Below are 26808 nucleotides of genomic sequence, written 5' to 3' on the forward strand. Positions count from 1 at the left end.
AACTGAACTCCATGAAGAGATATTAAGGACAATGACAAAAAGCCTAAACATTAAAGGTCAGCTATTGTAAAGGAAGGGAGATAGAGAGACAGAGAAACCTAGGGAAGACATTCCAGATCTGTCAACATTGGAGACAGTAAAAACATTGGTCAAGAGGGCAAGTTCCTACTCACTGCTGGATTAAAATCGGCAGCAGTATGATCAGGCCCTTAATTCAGCATTAATTTGTGGGGAGATAGTTGTGTAATGGTAATGTCATGGGACTAGTAATCCAAAGGCCTAGGCTAAAACCCTGGAAACAAGGGATTAAATCTCACCATGGGGAGCTTGTGGAATTTAAATTCAACAAATCAAAACTCTAATTGAAAACCAGTCTCAGTAACAGTAAATGAACCTGGTTCATTAATGACCTTTAGGGGAGGAAATCTGCCATCCCTGTGTGGTCTGTTTTACACATTACTCAGATTCCCAATAATGTTGACTCTTAACTGGCTTCAGAAACGGTCGATGAGGAAATTGGAGATGGACAGCAAATGTTGATCTTGCCAATGATGTCCATATCCAACAAAAGAATCATTTTTAAAAACATTAATTGCCCTTTTAAGGGTCTCAATTATTGCAAAGATAGAAAAGCCATCAATTAAGGAAGACCACAGCCACTGCCTTCTATCTCCTTCAGAAATTTCACAAACTCCATTCCTCAGTAACTGAGTGTAACTACACCAGATTATCTGCTAGCGTCAGTTGTTATATGTCACCCCAAAATAAAACTCCAACTACATGTCCATGCCATCAGAAGATTGCCTATTTCACCTGTGAAACATTTCCTAATTTTACTCTTCTCCAACTAAGCTGCTGCTGCTGCAATATAAACCTGTAAACTAAATGCAGTTATTGTTCTTGGCACAGATTTGAAAATAGTGAGATAGGAGGAAGATCAGCAAGAGGGAAAAGAACCATTATAGAATAGCAGGTTGGTAATGATCAAAAGATAAGGCCTAAGGAAAGTGAGCAAGAAGGAGGATGGGCAACATTTTGTAATGGACCAGGCCAGAACCCCTCAAAGCATTTCAAGAAAGTAGCCCAGACCATAACTTTGCCAATTGTTTTCGGCAGGTGTAAGGTGGATATTCCAGGAGAGATGCAACTGGTCAAACCACTTAATTTTAAACAAAATAGAATTTATTTACAAGATTACTGAATGAAATACAAGCAAAAGAGAACAGAATACCGAATAACCTAACCTACCCAAAATCCCAACAGATTATGCCAACTTAATGATGCTGTTCCAAATACTTGTAACAATCGCCTTAAACACCCCTTGGCATGAAAGATAAAATCAAACACAGGGTCTTATAGGAGAAAGGGAGAGATGGCAGCATAGAATACTCTCTTCCATGTACTGTTTCTTGGATTAGCAGCCTCACTGACTACCTGCTTTCAGTGAACAGCCAGACTGCTAAAACCAAACCAAATTAAACCAGAGAAAAGCTGAGCTGGAAGAACCAGGCACTCCCTTTTCATTGTATAAATGTTTCTTTTAAAGTCTTGAAAGCCTTTTTCCTGAGGCAGTATCTGTTAGCTATAATCAAATTGGCCCTAAAACCCAACCAAGCTAGACTTTTCAAAATTATTGCTTTTATGACCAAGGACAGCATAACCTTGTTAAAGGAGCAGCATTATCACAATAAGATCTAACAATATTTTAATGCAAACAGATGCATATTCTCATTTATTATAGCAAGTCAAGATTTATTGGTTTATTCAGTCCCTTTAACCTACCTGGTGCAAAGCTTGTTTTCCCGTAGAATCGTACTGTACCACTCCTCTGTCCAACCACAACCACACGATCTCCAATCTGTATATGAGTCTTACAAATCTCTACACTTCCCAGACTGCCAACTGATGGAGCTCGACTCCTCAAACCTATTTTAAACAGTAGAAGTTTGAGAAGTTAAATTAAACTATGATACCATGTATTATTTCCCTATTCTTCCCTCTCAGCAATATTTTCTTTCTCTAAAACAAAACCAGAAACAGCTGGAGCAAGTCTGGCAGCATCTGTGCAGAGAAATCAGTTAATGTTTTGAGTCCAATCATTGGAAGGGTCACTGGACCCAAAATATTAACGTTGCTTTCTCGCCACAGATGCTGCCAGACCTGCTGGGTTTTTCCAGCAATTTCTATTTTTGTTTCCGTTTTTAGCATCTTCAGTTCTTTGTTTTATTCTCTTTCTCTGTGTTCTGTGAAGCATTAAAGACTTGCAGGCCATATGGCCTACTCCTGCTCCTATTTCTTATGTTCTTATGTGGCTCTAAAAAATACCAACAATTCAAATGGAGAATGTTCCTCTCAAAATGGAAGAAATTAGGCACAGGGCCGGATTTATAAGAAATTAGGTATGGATAGCAGATGCTGATCTTGCCAGCAATGTCCATAACTAACAAAATTTGCCATCATCGGCCAAGTCCTGCAATCAACTAATACTTAGAACATAGACCATAGAACATAGGACAGTACAGCACAATACAGGCCCTTTGGCCCTCGATTTTGTGCTGGCTTTTATCCTACTTTAAGATCAGACTAACCCAAATACCCTTAATTTTACTATCTTCCATGTGCCAATCCAAGAGTTGCTTAAATGTCCCTTATGTATCTGATTCTACTGCTACTGCCGGGAGTGCATTCCACACACCCACCACTCTCTGTAAAGAGCCATTAATCATTCTAAGGGGGGACTTCCACGCCCATCTGGGAGGAAATCCTACTGCTGACACAGAATCAAATGGTCAGCTTTCTGGTTTCAACAACACACTGGGATCAGTGATAAGTGCTGGAACTACAACTCACTCCAGTGTCAAGGAACCAGAAATGAAAGACAAAAGCTAGGCAAGAAGACCCTGGCAAAAATTAAAGTTGGCAGCTACAAAAGACAGGAGGAAGGGAGGACATGACCTAACAGGGAAGGGGTGGCGTCTCCAATGGACTCAGAGACTTCATGAAGAAGGCACTCCCCATCTAACTCCCTTAGTATACCACCAACATGCATGCTGAGACTTGCTGTGTATTAGATATTTGATGTGGGCCTCTCAATTGTTCAATAATTAGACAGCATGAAGCCTTGTCAGCTGACAAAGGTGACAAAATGGGGAGGATGTACCAAGTGAAAATTGGTGATATAGAATATTTGGTCAGGGGTTGGAGGGAGGGGGTTTGGTGTAGGTGCACCATGGACAAGCAGACAATATACATCAATAGACGGTTAAGCAGGATCGAATTTGGCACGCAGTTTTTTTGCTGAGTTTATGTTTTAAAAACATAGAGATTGGAAACCTGACTAGGAACCAACACTTCAATATTGTATAATGTAGAGTCATAGACTCATACAACATGGAAACAAACCCTTTGGTCCAACCAGTCTATACCAACCATAATCCCAAATTAAACTAGCCCCACCTGCTATGATTGGCCCATGTCCCATCAATCATTTCTTATTTATGTACTTTTCTAAATGTCTTTTAAACATTAACAGAATTCACCACTTCCTCTGGAAGTTCATTCCACACATGAACCACTCCCTCAGTAAAAAAGTTGCCCCCATGTCTATTTTTAAACTCTTTCTCCTCTCACCTTAAAAATATGCCCACAAATCTTGAAATCCTTCACCCTAGGGGAAAGACACCTGACATTCACCTTATTTACACCCTCATGATTTTATAAACATTCACAAGGTCATCCCTCAACCTCCTACGCTACAGTTAAAAATATCCCAGCCTACCCAGTCTCTCCATAAAACTCAAATCCTCTATTTCTGGAAACATCCTGGTAACATCTTCCATTTTGATAGGAATGGCCTTCCTTTTAACTGGTGGTATATTTATAAATCATATAAAGATACCATGCTATGACTGAGAATTCTAATGGCAAATGAATGACCTTAAAGTGGTGGGGAGATGGCAAAGTCATTGTGCGATCAGACAATGATTATGATACAGAAAACAGGGAGTAGAAAACTTTACTTGAGTTCAAATAGAATGCCAGTGATGCAAAAAGTCTGATTCATCCTGAGTCAATGGCTACAAAAAGCAATGGATTCACTGAGTCTGAAGGGACAATATTTAAATAGGCAAAACTACAATTAACCCAACATTTGATATTGCTTAGTGGCTTGGGTTTTATCCCTGACATGCAGTAAAGGACCCAGCAAGGAGTCAACATCTGAAAATAGACCACAGCACCAAGCCACTATGTTCCTGGCTCCTGTAATCTTAATAATTCAAATGCTGGGGTCCTCAAAGTTTCAAAAGTCGTAGTGTGATGAAATAATATGTAAAATCCATGACGGGAAGTATTGCACTATACTGTCTGACAGCAGCAACAAAATGGGTGGAGCTGACTGACCAGAAGAGGCCCAAGTAAAATTTATTATTTTGCTTGGTTCCTTCTATGCCAGGAGTATTCACTCTAGACTCTTCAAGAAGTCTTCAGTCCTTCAGAGAACTTCCATTGCAACAAGCAGCAGGGAATTACCTGGACTGGCGATCTCATAGTCTCTCATCAAGAAAGAATTCCAGCACTGCCCTGATCTTCAATCAGTGGGACAACCAGTCCACTCCCTCTGACCACAATGCTACAGAGTTGTATACTGATTATTTTGTCTGCTTATGGAAATTCATGCATAGCCATGAACAATGCTACTGGGCAAAAGATAAATCTGTAATGGTTATGACTTTCAAGCTCAAGTACAAACCCACCAGTAGTGACCATCTCAGTCCAAAGGATAATTATTCAAATGAAAGCTTCAATGAGTATTTCTAAAATATTGTTGGTTGTTGCAACTTTATGATATCCTTGGTCTTGTATTGCCAATCTGTGAAGTCCATTAAGCGTGGGTAAAAAATATTAACTTGTGTTAATGATCACAGTAAACAATAACAACACTTCATTCCAACATGACGATACAAGAAAACCAGATCATGAATATGTGTGACAATTCATCTCTAACTGTGATGACTTATACTGTCTCATCCGTAATATCATGTCACATCCCCTTCTACAACATCCTCCCAGACTCTATACATGATAACTACATGTCCAAGAAAATTTCTCACATAAGTTCTTATTTATTGGAATAAGCACTGCAGTGGTTTTACTAGCGTACCTGGCCCATGTCCTCAGCTCCTTCAGAGGGAAATGAGAATCTAAGTCGTCAATTAATTCTCTTGAATGATGCTGGGCAGAAAGAGAATTGTCAGATGACTCAAGTTCAGCATTCAAGCATCATTTAGATTCACTGATGAACTCAATATCTCTGGTCTGTTCAACACTTTTTTGTGACTGCCTTCATGATGTGAATGATTGCTTTCTTGAGGATACTAATGCATGTCTGTTTCATCATTCTATATGATTTTGGTTTGATCGATAATATGGTATTGGATGTGGACTTGGCAATTAAATTAGATTAGATTAGATTAGATTAGATTACTTACAGTGTGGAAACAGGCCCTTCGGCCCAACAAGTCCACACCGACCCGCCGAAGCGCAACCCACCCATACCCCTGCATTTACCCCTTACCTAACACTACGGGCAATTTAGCATGGCCAATTCACCTGACCTGCACATCTTTGGACTGTGGGAGGAAACCGGAGCACCCGGAGGAAACCCACGCAGACACGGGGAGAATGTGCAAACTCCACACAGTCAGTCGCCTGAGGCGGGAATGTTTGAACGGACATCCACACTGAAAGGATGGCTGGTAGGTTACGTGCTCTGTGATGATTTCTGTAGTTCTACATGTAACTAGAATGGTACTCATCTTCTTTTCCACCCCCCACCCGCCCAACCACCCCCACCCCCACAGTCTAAGTCCTCTACTTCAAGATTCACTATGAGTGTATATGGGAGAGAAGGGAGTTGAGTTCGCAGTGAGCAAAACCATTTTGAAGTAGAGTTGGAAAATAATTCAAGAGTGACAAATGAATGTCATTGTTCTTTATTAGCATGACCTTTACTGTTTGGATTCTCCTTTTTTCTTCAGCATTGATTTGCAGGTATTGCGGTGAGCTACTGATATGGTCAAAGCCTTAGGATACCGTGTACTCCTTAAAGTACTCATTTGCAAATCGTGATTGATTGTCCAAACTGACAAGATCAAAGATCCTGTGGGCTTCAAAGATGTCCTTTAGAGACCTAATCACTGCCTCCAATGAATAACTCTTCAATCTCGTGACCTCCAACCACCTTATATAACAGTCAACCACTATTAAGAATGTTTTACCTCAAAGAGATCCATCCCTAGGCTTTTCCACAATCTTGAAGGAAAATATAATGATATGAGTGGTTCGTTTGGCGCCTAGGCAATGAATTGCACAAGTGATATATCTTGATATCATCCCTTCTAAAGCTTTTGAAAGACTTCGCCATCAAACGGAACCACTTGCTCTGGCTCAACATTTTGTGATGTCAAAATTACTTTGATATAAGAATTGCAGTATATTGAGTTTCGGTACCCTTAGTATGACTAAATCTCTTCACATAAGTTAGAAAATTATCCATTACACTGAGGTATCCTCTCTATTGATCAAGAATGGGATTTTTTGCATAACAACCTTGAGCATGTTCTATGTAAGATTTTTGTGTATTTCTGCTTTCAGTAAGTTGTTCAGTTGTTGCTGACAGATTTACAGTTGTTCATGACATAAATGTTTCTGTCTCTCAAACATAAGTTGTATCTGGATGTTCAGACCTTGCCACTGGAATACAAGACACATTTCCTTGAACATACTCATAACCTTTATAGCAAATGCCATTAACTGTACCCTTGATGGCAATCTTCCTAATTTCTTAGCATCCAAGAGAGTAACTGAAGATTCTATCTCAATTGCGAAGAACCTAGTTCATAATTGGCAGGTTTCTTACAAGCCCATGCAGCAGCCATGACTCTTTTCCCATGATTGCATACCTTTGTCCAGCCAATGAAATATTTCCATTTTAACAGGACCCTATTGGAGCATACTTCACACTGTACCTAACTCTTGCTGGCTGACTGCAAACATCACCAACCACAACCTGGTAATTGACCCAAGTGTAACGGTTTCAATCTCCCATGGAAAATTTGGGCAACCTTCAATCACATAAAATTGGGTCAGGGAAAATGTGACAACTTGTTTGACAAGTAGAACAATAGTAATAGTTCAAATTATGAGTGCAGCCACCCAAGGCAGACAATCACATACATACTGAACTTTTGCCTTGAGGGATCCATTCCTGGTGGCATCATCACAGTGCAACAGCTGAAGCTGTTAAATAGATTGTTAACCTCAATATTGAAATGTATCTGCTTGCCCATCCATCTGAATAATCAACTATTTTCCTTGTGCAATTAACATTTGCTTTTTGCGACATTTCATAAATAAGATACATTTTAAACACTGGGCAAGAGGTTTCATTTATAAAACTGTACACCAGAATGCCAGCTACAACATTCTACTATCATATGAACTTTCACAACACCACATTTGAAGGTTAAGTGGATAGTAGTAATTGCCTAACTGCATAAATGGTTAGATGCAGAATTAGTTTTGTGACAGAAGATATCGGGGTCAATTATCACTCCCCCTGCCTTATGCAAGCTTAATTAAAATTGAGTGAGGGATCCAGTTTCAGAAATCAGTGCCAGAACAAACTCAGCAAGATAAGTTTGCCCTCTTTACTCCCATCTCTCAAAAAGAGGATACCCCACCAGGATTAGTTTGGTTTGCTGGACACCATTACATTGGATCATAGGTGGACTGCTGTTTTGGCCCAGAAGTGAATGAGACATTTGCAAATTAGTTTATCCAGCAAAATTGACTGAACCTCACTGCTATTGTTTCCAGACAGACAGTTGTTTGCTGGTTACATCCCTGCCTAAGAATTAATACAAAGTCCATAACTTTTGCCTTATTTAACCTTTAAACTATCCAGTGATGTCTTTTGTTAGTTTGCAGTTTCATTCCCACAGTTGTTCTGCCGCCCTCATTTGAATGATTCAAAAGTAAAAGTTAGTGCAAAATGTGAGTGCCACAGTAGTCCATATCAATCAACCTTACACACACTGCACATCCATTTCAGAATCTCCATTAAAGTTGTCTTCATATTTTTTTGATTCTCATTCAGTAGGTTTCAATAAATTTGGTTGACTTTAAAATGTCTTTCTGTTAATGTCAACATGAAATATCTAGCATTTTCTTTAGAAAATTTGAGCAAATACCCGTGGTGATCTTGGTAATTGCAGGTATTGATTTAGTTGCCATCTTCTTAGAGTTAGCCAAATTCCTTTGTCGGGTGGGCGGCTGCCTTTGTCTGCTTTCTATTGAAGAGGTAGAGGAAGATGAGGAGCAGAGTGACCCAGGCAGAGAAACTGGAAAGACAACAGAAGTTGAATAGAGAGAAAGGATGGAAGTAAGAAAAATACACAACTTAAAGGAAGTAAAGCATAATGGGACAAATCATTCATTGTTATTCGCATCATAAATTCACATATTTAAGTTTTCTTAATTGAAGGGCCTTTTGTACAGAGACAGATCATGTGAATACAATTTTACTTTTGACCTTTTACTCTCTTATTTGCCATTTTGGACATTTATTTTTCATTTTCAATCTATTGACATTTTTGCTTCCCTGGTTTTGATTTCATTCTTTAATGAACTTACATTTAGAACTATTTTATGACATAGAAATTACTGAATGAAAAAGACCATCTAGTTCACCATATATCATCCTAGTAGTCACACTGAAGCACATCAATGGAGTTGTTGACTAATCATAACAGTTTATCTCCATCAATTAATACAATAGTCAAAATATGATGTAAGGAAAACCACTATGGGGGGTGTGGATGTTTTACAAACCACCTGGCAATTCCAAATACAGTATATAATGCTTACCATGCCAGCCGCAAAACCTGCCACTCTAGAACTGCTGAGGCTGCAAATGGCACATGACTCTCAAAGTCAGAGTCATAGAAGTCTACACAAATGAAAAAGCCCCTTTGGCATCTCTGTTCTGTGCCAGTCAAAAACAATCACCTAATTAATCTAATCTATTTTCCAGCACTTGACCCGTAGCTTTGATGCCTTGGTATCACATGCACAACTAAATATTTTTTACATGTTGTGAGAGTCTCTGCCTAACACTCTTATAGGTATTGAGTTCCAGATTCTCACCACCTTATTTTTGAACAACATTTTCCTCATATCCCCTATAAATCTCCTGTCCCTTACCTTACATGTAGTCACTTTCAGCCACATTAGGGAGGTGTTATTGTGCTAATCCATCAATGCTGAGCTTACACAAAGGACCCTATTTTGAACTAATTCAAGGGCATGTTATTCAGTTTGTGAATGAGACAAAGTTTTTGAAGTATTATGACATGTTTTCAGAGGGACTGTCATGAGTTTCTGGATTTGGTAGGGGGTATTGCTAGTTTCCCACAGGGCATGGAGAGAATTTTGTGACCTGTCCATGCAAAGAATGCGGTAGGATAAGGGTTGTAACTGCTTCTGATTCTATATCACAATAGACAAATGGAACTGAGGGTGTAAAGAGGAAAGAATCTATACAGTGACAGAAGGGCAAGGACCTTCACAGAAAGCCCTATCAACATTGGATTTTCAGAGAACAATTTCACATCCTTCTCTCACCTAAGAACCATGTCAATGATATCTGACAGTCATCAAGGAAGTAGTCAGAGAACTGTTCCATTTCCTTCAACAAGCCCTCCAGCCTCATACCAGAAAAGGGACAGCATTACTCATGGTCACCACCACTCTGAACCTTTACATAAAGAGTTCCTTTCAGCAGAAGCATAAGACATCGTAAATATTACAAATTGCACTATCTGTCACTGAATCCAAGAGCCAACAAAAGACCTGCATGTGAGGAGAGTTGATTCATTGTTTGTCTCTAACCAGAGAGAAGTAGGATGAACAGCCTGTCCAAACGTTGCAGGTACTGCATCAACTGCATGAATAGTTGTATGGATTCCACTTGTCAAAGAGGAGATTGCAGGAAGCACAAGCTGTTCCACTTCAACTAATGTTTACTTGATGCGTGATCATTCCCAAACTATCACTATGCTGAATTTCTGCAATCCTGGTAGCAGCTTTGATGCCTTCATTCTGAGGTAGTACACCATTATTTCCATGAAGAACCAGAATCCCATCCTCATGTGCCAAAGATTTGTGGAGATACTTTTCTTATTTGGATAAATATATGTTGAAATTAAATAAGTGATACCCTGTCCAGCATAAAATGTGCAGGTGAGCATGTAGAATGACCCAGCAGATTTAGTGACAATGTTTCCTTCCTGCAACAAACAAGTTTAATCTGCTCTTTTAAACAGCTGGTGTTGCTTCTTTAAATTTTGAGCAACTATCACTGATTAAAGCATATGGGCCCAGATGATAATTTAATCTGCTAATTCGTGGCAGGAGGAGTTCACAGACAAATGAAAAAACATGTTTGTTTTCCTGTGAGTTCAGAAGGAGCAGCAGTGCATCCTTCAGTCTCTGGCAGCTGCTTCCTGCTGCCCAATATTCCATTCTACCCGCTGTCGACCTCTTGGTTCCCATCAGTTTTGATGGCTTTGGACTTAAATCCATCCACTCTATTTAAATTTACAGACTCATAGATCTCAGTATTATCAATAGATAGGACTGAACATGTTCCAGTCTGAATTGTTACAAAGCTGTAAGATTGTACCCCAGATGGCCAAGACAGTTCAAAATAACATGCAGCTCAGCCAGGTTGTCAATTAGCTGCTGCTGCTATTTTTGAAAAATTCCTTTCTCTTTTTAAATTATGTGTCCTGTTGAATGGCTTGGTGCCTTAGCAGACTGACAAAATTGTCCAACAACCTAATCTCCCCCGTGCTGTTCTGTGGCAACTCCTGTACCATAGAAAGTAAATTGAAAGTAAAATTGTTGAAGAGGAAAAGAGAAAGATAGTGAATGGAGTGAGAGAGACAGAGACAGACAAAGGAAAGAAGGAGAGAGATTAAAGTGAGTTGAGAGAGACAGTAAAATGAATTTGAAGAGAAAAAAAACAAAATGCACATAAGGAGGGGCAAGAGAGATGAAGTAAGGAATTAAAAATTCAATTTAGAAAAGAGACACTTAAGTTGAGGACAGAGAGATAGAGAGTTGAAATAGAGAGAGAGATGAAGTGATTGAGAGATAAAATGACAAGCCAGTTCAACCCCAGCAGTATGCAGAATATCTGAAATGAAAATTTAAGATGGTTACACGCAAATAAAACTTTTCTTTTAGCATATTTTGTCCTAATAACACTACTTAAGCCCAGTAATGACACTGATAGGGCATTGAGACAAAAAAGTAACCTAAGAAGCGAGCAGTTAAAAATGTTAAGCAAGAACTGTAAAAGCTACACTATCGTTATCATTATCTTGGTGAACAGGCAAGAATTTTAGAGTTAGCACCACACATGCTAAGATTAATTTTAAACTTTTTAAACAGTTAGCAGGTTATTCTTACAGTAGGAATCAACTTTAATTCCAATTGCACATAATACCGTATACCTTCTGTTCCAGCATGAGGTTTGGTAATGTCCTGAGCTGGTATGGGGTCTTTCTGAACATATTTTTTGGAAGAAAGTAGACCTTTTGATGGAAAAAAATTATTTGATAGTCAAATAGGAAGACAAAAATGTGCATGTTTAAATGGATTAACATGGCAAATGCTTACATCCAAGTTTCATAATATATATATATATCTTGGGCCTTTAAATGCTTCAACACACTGCTATGGAGACACAATAACACAAACATTCTAAGGTTGTACTCCATTTCCATTACAAGAGCATGGACTAAAGAATTGGGCACAAATAGATTTGTTATTACCCTAATCTTCCAGCAATGAAGACTAAAAGGTCAAAAGTACTGCAAACTGAATACATGCCTCCAGAGGCAAGTCTGCAGCCATTGGTAACATCAACTATAAAGGAAATTAGCGCTGGAAATGTGTTGCTGGAAAAGCGCAGCAGGTCAGGCAGCATCCAGGGAACAGGAGAATCGACGTTTCGGGCAAAAGCCCTTCTTCAGGAAAGGAAACTATAAAGGAAATTAGCCTTGAAAAATTTACTCTTATAATAAAACAAAAAAAAATCACGAAACCCCAAAATATAGTTGAAAAATAAAGTGGAAACAGTAGTTTAATCAATATTGTAAATACGAAAAAAGTTTAACATTTGAATGTGACCTTTCTGATCAACCACTGGCTGACATGTTATGCACCTCTGGAATTTTATGGAGAAAATATTTAAGAGGATCTGATTTTGGATGCACATATGACAATGAACATTTACTCTGGATCTTTATTCTTTTAAGATGGGCAGCGCATTAGCTTTGTGCTTGCCTGCTCATAAACATGATTATAGAGTACAGCCAAGCACAAAACGAGCTGCTGACTGATTTGCACATTGTACAGCTAGCCCATCCCTCTTAAAGGAACCCTGCTCATTTTAAAGGAGAACTGCACTAAGGATACAACAGCAGCTGCAAAAGGTGCAGAAAAGTCTTGATTGGAAAGAATAGCAAATGAGTGTGAGAGAGAACTATCAAGATTTTGGATGTCTTAGTGATGGAGGTTGATAGGAGGAGAAACATCATGTTTTCACAAGAATCCAGGAAACCCTTAAGACACACCATTAAAAAGAAGAGAACCCAGGTGGTGAAACAGATAATTCCTGGAATCTTATCCTGATGACATAGCTGCAATGTGGGAAAAGATTTGATGGCTCCAGAAGGATAGTCAAGGTCAATGAATGCACCTCCTACCCACTGCACCGCCAACTTCTCAGACTGCTCAATGCATCACAACCTCATAAACAACCCAGCAAAGTTCCTGAGGAATTTAGATTCAGGCTTAACTTTCAGAGACTCCACACCACTGATCATGCTACCAGACACACTCACTTCATATTCAGAGACTCCACAGATTTCTAGTTGTTTAGTTATGGTAGACATATGACCCAAACACACTTCAACACAGGCAATCTTTCCCCTCTTACATTTTTTTGGCTAAGTGTCAGTTTCGTTGAATTTCACAGAGAGTTTTTCTCCATGAGGCATAGCTAGATCTCTCATTGTATCTTAACAAACTCACTTCATTAACTACCTTTAGGTTTAAATGGATATACAAACAAGTCAAAACTGATATGAGTAAAATATTTTTCACTCAGTGAGTTGTGAGGTACAAATGCACTGTCTGGAAATGAGGTGGAGGAAAATTTAATTGAAGCAGTCAAGAGAATTTGGATGATTATTTGGATAGAAGTGTTGCCCAGGCAAAAGTTGAGAGATTGACACTAGGTGGTAGAGCCAGTCATAACAATCTGGGATTCTTTGATTCTGCGACCAATCCCATCCCTACAACATCCCACTTGCCGGATTCTAGCTCTCTCTTACCACTCACTGCTTCTGGAACAATTCACTACTCACTGAATATCCGCTGAAAGACTGGTATCACTCACCATCTTTATTATACCACTTCGACAACAGATGAGCACTGTCATTCTGAAGCTGTCCAGCTTATGGAAGGACATCATTCCAAAGATGTCTAAGAAAGGGAAAATAGCATCAGAATTCTTTGACAGGGAGCTGAAGGTCCTGGTGGATTGGGTGGTCCACATGGCTGGCAGAAGAGGCCATACCAGTAGACCCTGACAGCCTGCTTTGAAGTTGTCAAATGGGCTAATGCTATCTCCACAGTCCAGCAGAACTGCCAGCAGTGCCACAAGAAAGTCAATGACCTTCTCCACTCTGCTAGGCTTACTGACACACTCCTTTCTGCTGCCTCACACTTGCTCTATCTGTTAGTTCACCCATCTCACTAAAGTTCATGTCCTTCCACTCTCACTATTTGCTGCAACATCTTCTTGCACTCACTCTTTGTCGAGTTTCCACCCTCAACTTTCTACACCACAAATGCTGCATGGCATCTGTGCTGCCTACTTACCTGCCCAGGACAACTCACTACTGTCTGAATATCTGCAGCAGTACTACAGCTAAGCCATCCACTTTCATCTCACTCAATCCCTCCCATTCTCTCATTCCAGGAGAAAATTGCCCATAATAAGGCGGAAAGAGCCAGGAAAGGTGGAGGGGTACCTAACATCATGCTCCCCACCCATTACAAGGAAAGAATCCTATTCCTCACAGGAGAAGACTCAGTTTGCTCCTGTGGGATGCCGAGACATTCATGTCCTGCAAACCAAGTAGGTACCTTTCTTCATTCCATTGCAACTCATACTAAACCCACTGTCAATGTCATTCATTGACTACCACCTGATGAAGGTCCAATTAAACCTGTTGGATTATAACCTGATTTTGTGTGATTTTTAACATTGTACACCACTTCACATCATTGGTACAACACTCTTCTTGTGTCTTCTGATAACCAAATGGCCATGTAGAGACAGGGACTGCGCTGTGAGAAGGCATCTCCTTGATTTCTGAGGAAGAGAGTTCAGAGGCTTCAAGGGAAGCATTGGCAAGACCCCCTCCTGTATCTCTGCCAGCTTAGAAACTGACATCTCAGTGAGATTGTCAGGTTTAGAAACTTTGTGAGGACAAGCGAGTGGGAACCTCATTCCAACAGCTCTGCAAGGAAAAAAAATTCCAAACCCCAGACACCTGCTCAGTCCCAGGCAGGAGAGAACCTGTGTGATGGGCAATACTTTGTTTAAATGTACAGACTAACAAGAGCAGCAGAGAGGTTTGTGGGAAGCAATAGCCCTCATAGCCCAGAGATGGCAGGAGTTCCTCACAGCCAGCTATGCTACAAGGAACCAACTGCCTCACACTTGCAATTGTCTGACTGCCACCAATGACAGGTTTGCAGCTCCTATGGAAAGGCAGATACAGCACTCTCAGGGTCTGCTAGATACCTGCATACAACAGCACTCCATTGCTTTAGCTATTGGTTCTCAAGACCTAAGGCGTGGCAACAGGAGATTGAGGAATCTAGCACACACTCCAAGTGCTCCTTCCTTGCACAGAAATAGGGTGGTGCCAGGAGCCCAGCTGAAGGAGACTCTACACAGGCACCTCAGAAGTCTTCTCTCCAGGCCCTCCATCCTGCCCACTCCCCTCCAATCTGAGGACAGCCCACTTGCCTCTGTCAAGATGACCCTGAGAAGACCAGACATAAATGGCCTTGGGTCACCCAACCAAACCTCCAAGGCTAACGGGCTCCGTTAGCAGCCAGACTCCATTTAACTCTGAGACATAGTGGGAGGGAAAGAAAAAATAATCCTTTTGAGAGTACTTTGGTGGCATTGGTGACATCACATTCTTTATGTTAGCATACATATTAGTGGTTTTGAAATATATCTGTTTATTTGATTGTCCATGCAGTCCTTAATGGAACTGTGCCAGCACGATGCTTACCTTCATGTACAAATAGAGTGTACCATAGCACAATGTCTATGTTAACAGCACATGGAACAAGATGTGCATGGGCTATATAGGGCAATGGATTCTGTTGGCACCATTGCTTCTCTTGGCCAGGCATCCCTATCCTTCCATTGGTCTCTATATGTAAAAGTGTCATTGTTGAATGAAGTGGTCAGCAATGTCTGGGGCAGTGCAGTGAACAGCACACAAGGAGTGCCATACTAGGATTGCCATGGATTAGGAACCCTGCAGTCAAGTGCATTGGTCTGTATGTAATGTTCTTGATCTCTAAGATATCTTACATTGGTGATTCCTGCACCTCCTTCCCTCACAGGTCGAGACATTTATTCCACGCACACTGGGTGTGGTCACAGCCACCTTCTTTCACAGTGAGTAATTTCAAATTACATCATGATAGAAGGCAACAGAAAGGGCTCTTGAGGTTATTGTTTCTAGTTTCTGCTTTATTCACTTATCCTCTTTAAATAACCTTGAAATATCTTTGCATCCTCCTCACAACTCTCACTCTCATCCAGTTTTGTGATATCTAACAACTTGGAAATGCGGATTCATGGCATCGGAGTCAAGTATGGGCCAGTGCAGTACCTGGCGGCATCAGTGGTATCTGTATTGGCGAGGTCCAGGAGGGCTCATAGTGGCATAGGCATCAGTGGAATCGAGATGGCGATGAAGAATGATGACTTCCATTCCAGCGGCAGCACAGCAAAGAGGTCTCATGCCTGGCCCATGGCAGAGCACATCCCTTGATGTGGGTTTCTCTCTACAACTGTTCATCATGTACATTAGTTCACAATTCTCAAGCAGAACTACTAAGCTTGCAAAAACGCCTCTCAGGAGCAACAGCTAAAAAACAGTTGTTCCCAGGTTGTGTATCCTCATGAATACATTTAATTTGGAATGTAGTAAATGTTTTATGTGTATTCAACCATTAAGTAACAGTGAGACTAATTATGATAAATCAAAATAAAAGTGGATTTTATCTCCCCTGTGTGATAGTGTATCTTCCCATACCCAACATCCTGTTTCTCTCTGGTCCTCCCTCAGCCACATGTTCATTTACCTTGCATCACTTATCCCCTATTGAATCTAGCTATCTCTGCTCTCAATACATACTCTCAAGCCTCACAATGCTGCTGAAATATGTCTTCTTGTGTTCTTTTGAGATGGCTCTTTTGTGCAAAAATGTTTTCTTTTCCCTTGTTCCTTCTTTCTTCAATTCTTATCTTTCATTTTTTTTTCACTTCCTGGCTATTTTTGCATTTCTTGTACAGAGTATAATAAAGATGAAATTGTAGATACATTGTCATTTTATTAATATATTACAAAAATACTTTTTACTCAAATTCCAAAGTGAATGAATTGGGTTGTTTGTATTAAATTATTAAAGTATTAAACATGTTGATACTATTTTTAATAGTGTTCTTGACTTGATGTAATCTTTTCTTTAACTAACTATCTGCAGCTGCTGCAAAAGGCCAAGTGGGAAATGAGTCATTTTGTTTGAAAGTTCATTATCAAAATATCAGTCTCAGTCAAAATGTCAGCAATAATTATACATCTTACACAGTAAGCCCGAAAGGTAGGATTTGTGACACTGTCAGTCACCTGTCAGATTTAATGAACAGAATGTTAATAAGGTGCTAGTAAATAATCCTTTGCGTCGAAAGGATTGACTTTCCAAAGAACTTTCACAAACATTTTCTATAACAGTGGCAGCGAATCCACAGAAACACTAAAAGACATTATCCAGATCCACCCCCAAAGTTACAGTGAATGATCTCTTTTGGCAGTATAGGCTCACTGAGATGGAGGGTCTCTTCTCTACTATATGACTCTATGATTACACAGATGTTCAATATTAAAAATCTCTTAGGTTGCCCCAGCACTGAAATAGAGATGATTGGAGAACCATGGAAAACAAGCAAGCAAGAAAAATGTCAGACTATTTATTATACTTATTATATTAAGCACAGAGAAAATTAGTGGGATAACTTCCACTTTCCTTCATTTCTTGGATTACTGCAACAAAATTTATTTTTGCAAAACCTCAACAATTCTGAGTGCCATGATGTTAAAGAACAGACATAGACAGGCTTTCTTTAAAGTTTAATCAAAAGATCAAATACACTTTTATTTTCACAAAAGCTGAAATATAATGTCCACTCTCCAAACAAGCAAACACACAATCAAAGATGATTGGTAGAGATGCAATATGCAGTCAAATAAGTAACAAAGTAACAAGAAACCAGTCAAATTTTCCAATGCAGACACCATACAGCCCATCCTTCAACCAAGGCCTTCACTGAGTAGCCAGCAGGCCTGTTCAAGGTATGGTTCTGGTGCTTAGATAAATCTAACAGTAACTCTGGAGAAAGTGTACTGCACACACAGTTGGTCTGTAGACAAAGCCAAGCTCAACGCAAAGAACTGCAGATGTTGGAAATCTGAAGCAAATAAAAACAAAAACATACAATGTTGGAGAAACAGGCAGCATCTTTTGAATGAAAAACAGAGTTAACATTTTGAGTCCAGTGACTCTTCAACAGAAATAGCAATAGCCTGGTATCTCTGGTTGAGGGGGTAACACTAAAAGCCAATGCAATTACGCTGTGGAATCGACATACGCTCAGAGGAAGTGTGTTCTATAAAAGCAAGTGAAGAGCCTGGAGATGCAGCCTGGTCCAGTGCATGAGAGGGAAACATTTCCCTGAGTGCAGTTTCCCTGAAGCAGCATTATAATGATAGTTGCTGGTGCAGCCAGAATGTAGTATTAAAGCATAGAAGCAACTGTAAGTGTGTCAGAGATGTGCCATGAGGCTTTATACAGGGTATCACATATCAGCTGACAGTGCCTGTGGACATTATGTAAATACAGCCAGTGCCCATTGAGTGTGCTTGAGATGTTGATGTTCGGTGTCTGATATAAAGATCCTTTGGACCAAGGTTAGCTGAAGTTGTCAGATACCCACTCTGACTTCCATATCGAGTTTTCTCAATGTCAAGTTTGCTTGGCACATTTGATAAGAAAGGAAGCTGAATATTAATAAGGTGAGTCAACAGCCATCAACCAGGTCTTTAACAAGAACTAATTCTCCTTAATTGACAACTCATTGTTGACAAGCGAGAAACTAACTGCATCATTTATCACAAACATATAAGATGGCGTGAGATCCTCCCAACATGGAGATTGGCTTCATTACACTTTTTATCCAATTCTGTCACAAACCTCACCATAGGCCATGTCACACAGACTCCTATACGATTATGCCCATTGACTCCAGTATCTCCCAGCGGCATTGTTGGAAACAGATTTCAATGTATTAATGCAATGAAATCTGCTGTAAGATTATAGAGTCACTAAGCAGAATACCTCTTGTTAAAATATAACTTCATTACTAAAACAATTAAATCTAGTTTCATTCAAAACTAACACTTGACTTTATTAGGTACTTTTTTTGTAGAATAATTATATTAAACTTAGAAGTAGGGCATCGCAAGACACATACGCCAAATATGAAGAATTCTGGAAGTTTATGTGAAGTTTTACTGATCATTAATACCTTGAGACTTTCTGTTAGAAAATGTGAGAATGCTCCAGGTCTGTTTCTATGAGATATGAAGCCTTGGAATATAAAAACATTGAGATACAGTACTACATACAAAAGGCATTACTTGTGTAAATATATAAGGAGGTAGGTGTAAGTGGTAATATCACTGAACTAGTAATCTAGAACTCTAGGCTAATCCTCAAGGGACATGAGTTTAAATCCCTACAATGGCAATCTAGAATCTGAATTGCAGTAGTAACATCAGGTGGGATCATAACAAAAAGAGTCAATCTATTCTCAGGTTAATTGCTGTTTGATTTCTTTTGGCTGTTTCTATGATAATACAAGCATTGGTCGCTTTCTATATAACTCGTATAAGTTGCTGAATTCACAATAAGTCGTATGCCATATGATGAACGAATTTGCTCTCATTTCAAGACCAGTTGCTCCAAGTCATTATTATCATTAAAATGTTGCATAATTTGGTGAGCAGGCCATGTAGAGCAGAAAAGAATGCTGGAAGAGGAAGGAGGACAGGAGGAAGTAGGATTATCATCAGAAGGCCATATCCATTTAAGATGTTCAGGGACAAATACTGGATGCTGAGTGAGAAACAATATGTGCAACAACTGCACTTCAGTCACCTACTGGTAGTTTACAGAATGACAAGGTCTGCACAGCCAGTGGGTGTGAAGATGTCTATTGCAATGGGCATTGGCTTCTTCCAGATTAAGGTGGAGACATTGCAATATCCTGTAATTTTCCATATACTCTTGCATGAGTTGGGTCACTGACACGTTATAACCATTTTTTACGCTCATTTTCCAGTTAGATGCAGGTGAAGCAAGTGCAAAGCTTTCCTCGGATTGCAGGTTCTCTCAGGATGTCATTGACTGCATGTACATCACTTTGCAGATTCTATATTCAACCCTACTGTACTTTGTAAACCAAAAGGAACTCCACTTTCTCAATGTCTAGTTAAGAAACATTTACGTCAATGCCAGTATCACAGCAGAAGCCCATAGCAGTCTGATATGCCTGCCCCATTTGATACACTTTGGCAAATCAAAGGATAGCTATGTGAGAACATAGGTTATCTATTGACCGCATAGCTGATAAATTTGTTGTAGCACTCATATAGATACTCGCAGCATGTTAATATGAAAACTGTACTGCCATACAAAACTCAATACAATGCAGAAACAACACTTCTGCTGCCTGGACTGATGAAGAGGAATTCTACAGGATTGAACGAGCAAGTGTTTAGTTTCATGTTGGTTTCCTGCCTGATGTATAAGCTCACCATTGTCTCTTTCTACTAGGATTTTCTGTTACTCTTTTAAGTGTGATATCAATAACCATAATCCTAATTTCCCACTTGCTGACAGTTCCATTCTTTCTGACCCTCTATCATTGGCCATTACATCATTTAGCCACAGTGCAAACAAAGACAACCAAGAAACAAAAATTCCAAACAAATTTTGTGGATTTTAAATTTGGAAGGCTGTTCCTTAAACTTCCATTGAGCTCTGTTATAATTGGTTATACATTCACAATTCTGTGTGGAAATTCTGCATGTCTTAGGGATAGAATTTATCCTTGGATGAATTAAAAAAATCAAGTTGCACACAAAAATCAACAACAGTTGTCAATACTTGCATGTTCCCTTGCTACCTCTCTTCTACCTGCCCCAGTGCTCTAACTATATTCAATGCGAGTAGAGTGGAGGATGAAAATAAATAGTTGATAGTCTGTAGAATTCCTCCAAGAGTAGTAGAAACAGGGTCATTGAATTTTGCTGATTTTGGGTTATATAGAGTCTTAATTGATAAGGGGTTAAAAATTGAAGTCAGGAGTGTGTTATTGAGGCCATAATCTGACGATCCGTGATTGTATCAAATGGTTGAGCACGCTTGAGATGTTGAATGGCCTACTCTTATTCCTAAACTGAATACTTTTCTGTATGTAGTCCTGATTCTAGAAGGCCTAATATGCACTTCATTATTTCAGCGTGAGTGGAAACAGTCCAAGCTGTCTAGCTGACTAGCAATAAGAGAGACACTAACTGCTAGGAAGGGGAGGATAAATGCTGTCTTCCTGCGAGGACAGCAGGATCAAGCTCTACAGAGCAATTATCATTCCTCAACTGTTACATCAATTCCAGTAATCTATTGGAAGACATACTGTTTGATTATTGTGACATTTTGCAAACCCCTTTGACCTGTAAACTAAAGTCATGATCACAGCAATCTGAGCCTCTATGGCAGCAAGTTGACTTGGCATGACAGAAACTGAGCTTTCACCGCAGCACTCAGACTTCTGATAAAAGCTGCTCCTGTTACAGTAGGAGCTGGCACACGGGCTATTGGGTACTGCCTTATGTTGTGTTCACATGAGTGCTTATGGAGGTCGCTATTACTCCTACCCTGAAAGAACACAATCCTGTGACATGTTGTTGCTGGCCTCCTCCATAACCTTTGGCCCTGATCAGAGGCTTTCTGGCAGGGTTGTCTACGTGCTAGGCAGAATTAGGTAGACAGAGCACATGGCTTTGTTTTCAATTTACTTAATAGTCACAAAAATAAATGTTTATGCAAAATTATATGGTAGAAGCAAGTAAAACTTGCAAATGATATTCTAGTATTTAAGTGATTAACCAGGTGGAAATGTTTGTTTGAAAACTATAATGAAACTATGAAGTGATATTTTACTCAAGGTAATACCTCCTTTCATATTGCTTCAAAGTACAACTAAAGTTTGAAAATCTAAGAACTTTTCAACTTCCATACCTATGTATTTAATTGTCATACATTGTAACGGCCACCAATAATTTATTACATATTTTCTTCCCTCTAATGTTTTACAGCTTCATTACAGCTGACTTTGTCACTAATCAAACATAATGCGTAGACTGTATAAAATAATTGTACTCCTTTATTGTTATCACTTTTATAGAGAAAGGGCAAAGATCAAACATCTTGGAGTAAAATCAATTATAAAATCATAATTTTATCACTGCTATTCAAATTATGCTTGAATTTGAATAACGTTTCCAAAGAAGGAGAACTACCTGGAGATCCTTTAAATTAGTGTGATGAGCAAGTGATGATGTACAAGTTCATCAGTTTGTTTTGTCAAAAACTACAACTGACATTAAAAAATGAATTAAAAAATGAAGAAATATGTGTTTTAAAGTATAATTTGTGTTTTTTAGAATAAACCTATCAAATACAGAAACTGAGCTTAAAAGGAACAGAACAGATAAATAGAGGAGTGAAGTTAAACGAAACAGAAAAAGTAAACACAGAAATTAAACTGATTTTTCTAAGGAAGCAAAAACAAACTGAAATTTGTAAATCAAAAATTTCAAGGGATCCTGGTTGAATGATATAAGCGGACACAAATCTGCCCAAGTTGAGCAGTAGCAACTGATGCATCCACTGGGACAGTACAAGCACGTTAAAGACTAAAGAGGCAGCGTACAGATCCAGAAGCAGACAGTAGGATGCTGCAACTGTTTCTGCCAATGAAGACAGTGTTGATGAATCTATGCCATCCAGACAATTTGAGCATGTTCTGACACATGTTCCATTTGTGGTGGACATTGGTTGTGCTCTGTTGTCAGCTGGGCATCAGTTTAGCTCCAAAAATAGAATTGGAAATTGTTTATAAGGAAGATAAAGATTGTAGGACATGTGATCACCAAAATCTAAGTGGGCTGTTAAATCAATTTGTAAGACAAGTCTTTGTTAGACTTCTCATTTGATTTGCATTTTATAATTATTAATCAATAAGTATTTTGTTTTTAATTCATGTGTTTGCTTTGTTGACTCTTGTACAGTAACATTTCCTCTATTCATAACTATAGAATCGTGTGCTTTTTCTTAGGAAGTAACTGGAATTTTATATTTGTTCTTTTACTGGGATCATAACAAAATTTATAAAAATAAGCAAAGAATTTATTTCAAATAACATGCTTTTGGAGAAACAATAACAATTGACAAATAGTAACATTATATTCTCTATTGTTGTACTAATACAAATATTTCCAAATAAAATAAATATAGATCAACTCACTCAAAAATGTAGGTTTTCACTAAAATCGTGCATAATAAAAATTCAATATTCATGTTCAACCACAGAGCTTCAATTGGATTCTGCTTTTTAGATTTACTGCAAATTAAACTAATATAACTTTTCTTTTATTGTTAATCAATTTTGTGATCAGGAACAATGAACGTAAAGGTGATAATCTAGAAATTGAGATATGCAATGTCAGTTTTCGGCCTCTGATTGGCTTCCTAAGCTTTCAATATAGAAGTACACCTTCAATGAAAGTCAAGGTGTGCATTGTTAAAGGCATAAAATTGGTACCTAGTTTCCATAGTTTAAAAGCTATAAGGTCCTTTGTATATCCAATCTGGTGCAACTGCCTCAGCACTATCTTTTCGTGAAGCTCTTGAACAAGCACCCTGTCTCAACCATAGCTCATCCAAAACTTTGGTTCTGACATCTTAACTCAGACCAAGTCCAGTTCAAACGTCACATTGTGTTTTCTGGCTTAAATCAGATCCAAAGCCTTGGCCTGTGAACTCTGTAATCTCCTGCAGCCCCACAGTTCACCAATAGATACAAGATTTAGCTAGTTTGAAATATATTTAGGTTAAAAGTGTGACATAAATGTTATTTTACATATTGTTTTCGGCCCCTGATTTGCATACACAAATGGTCTACTGGATGTTGCAGGATTGTGCAATGCATGCCAAATATTTTGACCTTTACAAAATACCATTGCTGCCTCATAATGAATGTTCACTTCCTGACTGGCATTTAGCCATACTGGCCTAGTGCCTTAGAAAGTAATTTATTTCCCCTTTCACTGCACAAACAAATTTCTAAACTCAATAGATCACTTTGATATTCTTTTCACAATTTGTATAAAAGGCTCCCAACCAACCTCTGACACTGTTTCAGTGATTATTTCTCTCTTGATTCGTTGGTGCACCTGAATCTTTCATGGTACCTTGAGTGGATAAATATTTAAGAAGCTAGACCACTGCTAGAATAAAGGAAAATGTTTGATCTCAGTAACTTATCCATAAACATAAATATCCACTAATTTCACGATTGTCTTACTGAGGTTGCAGTGTTTATTTTTAAAGGATGCCAGTTCAGCAAGTCATCAAAATTACTTTGACAATGTTGTGATTGAGGCTGGATGAGTGCATTCTTGATCTAATCCCACTATGCTACAGATTACAAATTATTTTACCTGTTATTAAAATGGTAAATAAAATATCTTATCATAACAGGTTTTAAATAAAAAAGATCTATTGACCACATCTCCTCAATGAACAAATTAATTGGTTATTATAAAAACAACAGTTATTCAATGTATACACAATAACTAGCTAACCGAGAGTCAGTAAAATGGAACTATGAATGTTAATCGTCAAATAATGCAAATCACACACACTTCAAATGAAGAGAAAAGAAACAGATTTCCTATCTCTGCAAATGCTCTCTTTAAATAAAGGAAACATTTTCTGGCATTATGGTCATTCTTGAAGGTCAAAAGTGAAAGGTGCCAAATGTTTCAATTCTGATTTTCTGCCACGTGTAGTCAAATCACCAATCCTGTACTGTTGTCTGTGGAGTATTGAGACACAGCATTCTCAAGCAATATAATATTGAGAAATTTCCTTTCCCAGAAAAAAAACACGGGTTACACTTAAACTCAATAAGAGAGTTGTTTTTAGAAATAAGGGGGATGAGCCATGCAGCTCTTTGACAAAAGCTTTTCATTAGCCAAATAATTCCAGATATAGAATCACTCTCCATCCAGTCACTGTTTAAACAGCATTATCATGTGTCTATAGCAGAATAACTTGATGTCATGTGAATTCTCAGAAACCTTGTAAAGAAATTCTCCCAAATTCATAAGGACCTTTCAATGACCTCTTTTAAGGAAACTATTCCTGGTATTTCCACAATACTTCAAACAAATAACTTTGTGGGTGTCGCTAGTGGGCCAGTATTCATTGCCCATCCCTAGTTGCCTTTGAGAAGGTGTGGTGAGCTTGAACTGCTGCAGTCCATCTGCTGTAAGTTGACCCACAATGCCATTAGGGAGGAGATTCCAGAATGTTGACCAACCAACACTGAAGAAATGGCAATATATTTCCAAGTCAAGATGGTGAGTGGCTTGGAGGGGGACTTGAAGGTGATGGTGTTCCCATGTATCTGCTGCCCTTATCCTTTTATATGGAAGTGGTCGTGGATTTGGAAGGTGCTGTCTGAGAATCTTTGGTGAATTTTTGTAGTGCTTCTTGCAAATAATACACAATACTGCTTCTTGAGTGTTGCTATAGCTGCATTCATCCAGGCAAGGAGAGAGTATTTTATCATACTGCTGACTTGTGCCTTGTAGATGATGGACAAGCTTTGGGCAGTCGAGGTGAATTACTCACAGGAGTATTCCTAGCATCTGACTTACTCTTGTAGCCACTGTATTTATATGGCAAGTCCAGTTCAGTTTCTGGTCAATGGTAACTCCAGGATTTTGATAATGGGGGATTCAGTGATGGTAACACCATTGAATGTCAAGGAGTGGTGGTTGATTTGCTTCTTACTTATGATAGTCATAGCCTGGCACTGTATGGCACGAATGTTACTTGCTACTTGTCAGCCCAAGCCTGGATATTGTCCAGATCCTGCTGTATTTGAACATGTACTACTTCAGTATCTGAGGAGTTGCAAATTGTGCTGAACATTGTGCTTTAATTGGTGAACATCCCCACTTTTGACGTTATGATGAAGGGAAAGTCATTGATGAAGCAGGTGAAGGTGGTTCAGTCTAGGACACCATCCTGAGGAAGTCCTGCAGAGATGTCCTGGAGCTGAGATGACTCATCTCCAACAAATATGACCATAGAACATAGAACATAGAACATAGAACATAGAAGAATACAGCGCAGTACAGGCCCTTGGGCCTTGGACCTTGCGCCGATCCAAGCCCACCTAAACTACACTAACCCACTATCCTCCATATACCTATCCAATGCCCTCTTAAATGCCCATAAAGAGGGAGAGTCCACCACTGTTACTCGCAGGGCATTCCATGAACTAACGACTCACTGAGTGAAGAACCTACCCCTAACATCAGTCATATTCCTCATATGGCATTAGTATCTTTCCTAAATTGAGGATTGTAATTCCTCATACTGTCGTCCAAGTGCGGTTGAACTGAGCCACCATACATTGGAAATAATGCTTCGTTCTCGTGCCCTGAAATCCTTCTGCAGCTTTCACAACAGACTTCTACAACGGCTACTAGACTGTAATGACTTATTAAAAACTTCTCCAAGATGCATTTCTAAACATCTGTACATCAGACTTTCTACTTCAAACCTTCGACAAATAATCTCCACACATTTCCCTCCTGACAAGTATGATAAAGTCAAATCGTTGCTATTTATTAGATCATGAGGGACATGGATAGGTTGACTCGTCACGGTGTTTTCCGGCTGGTGAGGAAGTCAAAATTTAGAAAACATCGGTTTACATTTAGAGGGTAAGGATTTAAAAGGGACGTCAGGGGCAACTTTTTCAGTCGTGTCCAGAATGAGCTGCCAGAGAAATTGTTGTAGACTGGTACAACTGTAACATTTAATGGCATCTGGATGGATATAGAGTAACAAGGTTTTGAGGGATGTGGGCCAAATGTTGGCAAATGGGACCTATTAATTTAGGATAACTGTCCACCATGGTCAAGTTGGAAAGAA

General features: G+C 39.0%; 1 protein-coding gene across 7 annotated transcripts in view; it reads right to left on the reverse strand.

Annotated features, from left to right (window-relative positions):
* LOC122552711 (CAP-Gly domain-containing linker protein 4-like) overlaps window positions 1–26808 on the reverse strand; it is a 265059-nt gene that overhangs the window by 81523 nt on the left and 156728 nt on the right. For 5 of the 7 annotated variants that reach the window (XM_043695603.1, XM_043695605.1, XM_043695609.1 and 2 more), the window contains 3 exons: window positions 11580–11660; window positions 8253–8402; window positions 1783–1926 (listed from right to left, as the gene is read on the reverse strand). In XM_043695603.1, coding sequence (XP_043551538.1) covers window positions 1783–1926; window positions 8253–8402; window positions 11580–11660 — 375 coding nt within the window. The remainder of the gene's footprint in view (window positions 1–1782; window positions 1927–8252; window positions 8403–11579; window positions 11661–26808) is intronic. The other 2 variants (XM_043695604.1, XM_043695606.1) reach the window with 2 other exon arrangements.

This window comes from Chiloscyllium plagiosum, chromosome 9 (genome assembly GCF_004010195.1).
Source record: "Chiloscyllium plagiosum isolate BGI_BamShark_2017 chromosome 9, ASM401019v2, whole genome shotgun sequence".
NCBI lineage: Eukaryota > Metazoa > Chordata > Chondrichthyes > Orectolobiformes > Hemiscylliidae > Chiloscyllium > Chiloscyllium plagiosum.